Source organism: Sinocyclocheilus grahami, unplaced genomic scaffold (assembly GCF_001515645.1).
Source record: "Sinocyclocheilus grahami isolate Dianchi unplaced genomic scaffold, SAMN03320097.WGS_v1.1 scaffold3075.1, whole genome shotgun sequence".
Lineage (NCBI taxonomy): Eukaryota > Metazoa > Chordata > Actinopteri > Cypriniformes > Cyprinidae > Sinocyclocheilus > Sinocyclocheilus grahami.
In genome coordinates this window covers 1-5,163 of record NW_015508244.1, presented here as the reverse complement: position 1 = coordinate 5,163, position 5,163 = coordinate 1, and the positions used below count along the sequence as shown (strand labels likewise).

Here is a 5,163-nt window from a genome sequence, read left to right as displayed (position 1 = left end):
AAAGACGCACCCGAAATTGCTCTTTTAGGGGAAAAAGCTCTTTTAGCGTGCTGAGGCGCACAGGGGAGATGATCATTTGCAACACAATCAGGGGGTAGTGCAGCCTGATGTGTGCAACCCACTCGACACGGGAAACCACCACCGCTGAAGCGCCGTCCGCCAACACGAAGAGCTCTCCAAGAGCGTGCTGAACTCGTTCAGTCTTCTCTCCGTAGAGTAGTCAGGAGCGGAACGATGTGATCGCTCGGCTCCGAAGCGAAAAGCTGAATATGCGCTGCACCTGCTGCCTACTTATACTCACGCTGTGATCAGCAGCAGCTGGATGCAATAATGTTATTTCACTTTTGTTCATACAGCAGTACTTTTAAAATAAAAGTGCATAATACAGTACTTTTGACTTCATTATTGAATTTTGCGCATAACAACAGATCCCAATTTCGTCGGTCCTCCGACGTGACGTCGAGAGTGACCGACTGAAAGGGAACACAATTTTTATATATGATTAATAATATATTATTATTATCATTATCATTATTCATACTATAATGAAAACTGAAAATATATACAGATTTTGAAACGCATACAGAGAATGAATTAAAAAAAATCTGTATCTTTAAGAAAACACAGACGTTTAAATCATAAAACCAGCTGATATGCTTCACACATGCATATGCAAACAGTGTAATGAATTCAAGAGCAGAGTTTTAATTAATCTCTCTTTTTCATTTTAATAACTGGCCTGTGATAGTTCAAAATTAATAAATTATTACAGAGATATTGCACACAAACATCCTCTGGTGGAACACGTAAACCATATTACGTCAATTCATAAAATCATAACACAGCTCTCTGCACCATAACACTGTAGTTATTACGAGATGAACTGCTATAAATTAAACTAGTCATATTTACGTCCATACAACCTCAGTCTAATGGCTTCAGAAATAGTTCACAAGTTGCAGTGACCACATTTTTGGTGCTTTTAGTCATTTTTGGAGCTCAGCAGTACCCATTTCCATTTGCTTTCATTGCATGGAAAAGAGCAGCTTGGACACTCTACTAAATATCTCCTTTTTTTGTTTCACAGAGGAAAAAAGTTATAAGGATTTGGAGCGATGAGGGAGAGAAAGTAGTCTGTATTCCGACAGATAAAACACAAATCCCCTGCAGTCTGTAAGCAAACGTGATCAGACTTTTGTATGATCTGAGACTGCAGTATATAGCAAGAAAATCAAAGCCAGAGGCTAAAGAATAAGAGAAATCAAAATGGAGAATTGAGAATCAGTGGTCAGGAATACAAATCACAGACACACAATCATTTACCCTCCTCAGGATGACATTGATCTCTACGGCCAACAGCAGGCCGTATAGCAGCATCAGTAAGCCTGTGATCCCAAAGCGCAGCTGTCTCAGGCCGATGCCGTGCTCCGTGTACTTGAAAAACTTGATTGTTTTAGAGACAAACGCCAGAACCCAGTAAATGAGCAAAGCTGTGAAAGAAAAATAATGATATATGACATCACATCCTCTCCACACATTCGCACTGAAGGCATCAGTCTCTGCTGGTTTTGCACAGCAGGCGAAACTTTGAAATGGCTTCTCACTCCAGATGTTCAGAGATAGGAGGATAATTATGGTTAGAATATCTTTAAAACATCCTTCCGTCCTCAAAAATATTGCCGCCGAGGAATGTCATTACAGGACTGTGACTTCAATCTCTAGTCTAGACAATGTTCAGATGATTTGAAGTCATTATAACAAACAATTTTATTCTGGAAATGAAACTGTAGTTGGGTAATAGCATTGCCCCATCAAGGGCCATTAGTCTGTAGCACTGCAATACAGTCGTTTTTTAGAAATATGGGATCTGTGCGAATGTAGCTAGAGCAATTCTTTCAAAAGATGCATACTACAGTTAATGATGCTTTACATCACTGTTTAAAAAGTGATTTGCATTATGAATTAAATGTGCATATCACATCCAAATAACAGAAAACTCAGTCCTTAATAAGCAAAAAACACTATAAGGCTGACACGCACTCATCAGTAGTTTGGGGAAGTTGGAGGTCTCTATGTTGTGGTAGAAGACGATTGATGTAATGGCAGCCATGAAGGCCAAACATGATGGCATATAGAGGTGCAAGTGGACCGACTGATTAAACCTGAGAAAGAGAGAGAGCGAGAGAAACAATATTAGACATGGATCAACATTTCCAGTTCCAAACAAACAAACAAACAGATTCACACAGACAGACAGATAAATCGATACATAAATCTCACCCGTCGGACACGATGCCCTCGGCTATTTCACAGACGATGATGAAGAGCAGGATGAAGGTGAGGATCCAGCGGAGGTTGTGTCCGGGGAAGTGCAGCCAAGTGCTATGATGGATGTGCACCTTGGAGCTCTGACTCCCCCAACCTACAGAACAATGATTCAAAATCTGTACAGAGCTTACACCAACATACAGTATTTCTCTCTGAGAGGAAGTGATGTACAGTATCCTTGAGGACTAAATTGTTTGTACATATATCATCATCCCTAATAAAAAAACATCACATGTACACATTTGGTAGGAGCTTTCAATTGTAACTTATTATATTGGCAAATATACAATGTTTCAATGGAAAAAGTGTCTCAAAATCAATGTCCTTTCCAGGTTGTTGCAATAACCCTGGGACAGATTTTGCCCTTGATATCCCGAAAAACTGGATATTAGCAAGTAGGGATAACTGCAGGCTGGAGCAATGGGCGTTCCGAAAGGTAGGGGGCGTGGATTAAGGTCTTTCTAATTGGTTAGGGTTAGGGGTAAGTTTCTGTTGTATCATTCACCTTATGCCACGCCCATTACTCCGACCTGCGGCACCCCTGTCTCGATATTAGGGATATGAGGATACTGATTCAAAACAAACAACATCATGTATTGCATATTAAAACCAATTTTTTTAGACATTTTGAGACAGACATTTTTTGGTGGAATATAATGGATAAAATGTCCATATGAGATGGGAATTGGGAATAAGATGGACATTTTTTGAAAATAACTAATTTTATTTAGTCTGTTGAGATTCCAACAGAACTGAAAACAAATTTTTGAAAAAAAAATAAAATAAATTTAATTCGCAAAAAGAAACAGAATGCTGGTCACTGTATATTTATTGCTGTTGCTGAAGAAATATTTCTTACAATTATCAATGTTGAAAACAGTCGTGATGCTTAATATTTTTTTTGTAAAAACCATGATATATTTTTTAAAGATTATTTGATCAATGGAAAGTTCAAACATTTCAATATTCATTCTCAGCAGGACGGAAAACGTTTATCAAAAATCTGTCCACAGAAAAAAACAAAAAGAACCTAATGAATCAGTAGCAATTCCAAATCATTTGGAAAATGAATAACAGAAAGTATGGGAGTAGGTGGCAGGTGAGTTCACTCTGGCATTAGTGGGATTGTTTAACGTTGCTCTGACTCTTCTGGTATGACGAATCAAGCGGCGACCTTCCTGTAACTCGACTCTCTGACAGTATGATGGCTTCAGCTGTACATTCCAACACTAAGGTCACATTGGTTTGTCTAAAATAAAAATGTTTCCCACAGCGGCTTGACAAACTCTATCCTGGTCTCTCCATGTGGTTCACCAAACCACATCTGTGGCAAATGACTACTTGAGTGCAGATCAATTATACAATGTTTATATTCGTACTGAATGTGCCAAATGTTCAAAAATGAATTTCAAAGAGCTCATTAATCATTTGTCTCTATCCATCTATCTATCCACCCATCTCATTCTATCTATCTGCCCATCTGTCTATCCGCTCATATCCATGTGCCTGTCTGTCTATCTATCCGTCTCTCTTTCCGCCATCTATCTTATTTAAGCTTACAGTATATAATAAAGTCAAAGAGTGTTCAATCACTCCAGCACCTAGTATTGTGACACAAGCGTGCACTAGTTTTCACCTGTCTGAAACTCACCGATGAAGAGGATAGGAAAAGTGATGAAGAGCAGGAAGACGTGCGGCACCACCGTGAGGGCGTCCAGGAAGCAGCCGTTGTTGAGGACACCAGTGTCCACGTTGTACGCGGCCGAGTTGTTGTCGTTGCCACAGAACGCCAAGGACATGGTGGTATCGGGTCTCTGAGGTGATCCGGTAGAAGAAAGACCGAAACAGGAGGAAACAGAGGACAAGAAAGGGGTAAAAAGCTAAAAGAGACCCTCTCAGAGCATAATCTGTCCACAGAGGAGTCATTACATCCTTGCTGTAGGTGAAGGATATCAGCTGAAGTGAGTCACTGCACAGGTAGAGCGCAATAGCTGCTCCGCTTCTGCATGGGATGAGCACATCCAAACAGCTTCTCTCCGACAGGGAAACGCCTGCATCGGATTCCACCGGCAAAGCTACGGCTCACGGGCATTCTTTTCATAACCGTCGCAGCTTAATGCCATCAAAAACAAAAAACATCTCCGTTCCAGTGCAAGCACACGCATGCATGCTCGCGATGCGACCTGCCCGTGTTGAGGTGATCAAGAACTCAGAGTTGACCTTGTGGGAGGATAGCTGTATGGCGGAGTGTGTGCATGAGAGTGTGATGAGGGGAGAGAGAAGGAGGGAAAGAGAGACAGCATGATGGAAGACAGAGAGAGAGAAGAGGGAGGGATCGGGGAGAAAGCAGGAGAGGAGAGAATTGCGTTGCCGGCGGCATTGAAAAACCAGCAAGCACGTCACAGTGTGGTACATGCCTGGCATGAGACATCAAACATATTCATGAGCAGTGAACTGACTCACAGTAAACAAAGACTGATCTGGTGGAACTGTCAGGAAATTCAAAAGCCAAAGCAAACCTACAGTATAAGAGGGTTGAAGGACGAAAGGTTATGTAACGAGGTCACACAGAAATAGTAGTTTACTAATATGGGTTGTTCAATGGCTGATACTGATATCTAGAAAACATGGCTGATAAAGTGTCAATATTTAACACCATTTAGGAACAATAATTTAGATTTATATTACACAATATAAATTATACAACAAACTTCCTGTTTGTTGCTGCCGTGTGGTTTGAGTTTGAGCTCCGTCAAGTTAATTCTTTGTCGTCAAATCAATTTTATACAGTTTTTTCAGTTTTATAACGTGTGAATATATCCCCTATCGTATTCT

At 40.5% G+C, this 5,163-nt stretch overlaps 1 protein-coding gene across 1 annotated transcript in view; it reads right to left on the bottom strand.

Annotated features, from left to right (window-relative positions):
* Positions 1-4,263, bottom strand: part of LOC107575980 (ATP-binding cassette sub-family C member 8-like) — a gene marked incomplete at its 3' end in the record, with an annotated part of 25,290 nt that extends 21,027 nt beyond the window's left edge. The window contains exons 1-4 of the mRNA XM_016262271.1: positions 3,980-4,263; positions 2,281-2,422; positions 2,041-2,162; positions 1,324-1,490 (exon numbers count right to left, since the gene is read on the bottom strand). Of these exons, the coding sequence (XP_016117757.1) occupies positions 1,324-1,490; positions 2,041-2,162; positions 2,281-2,422; positions 3,980-4,127 (579 nt within the window). The remainder of the gene's footprint in view (positions 1-1,323; positions 1,491-2,040; positions 2,163-2,280; positions 2,423-3,979) is intronic.
* Between the last annotated feature and the right edge of the window lie 900 nt (positions 4,264-5,163).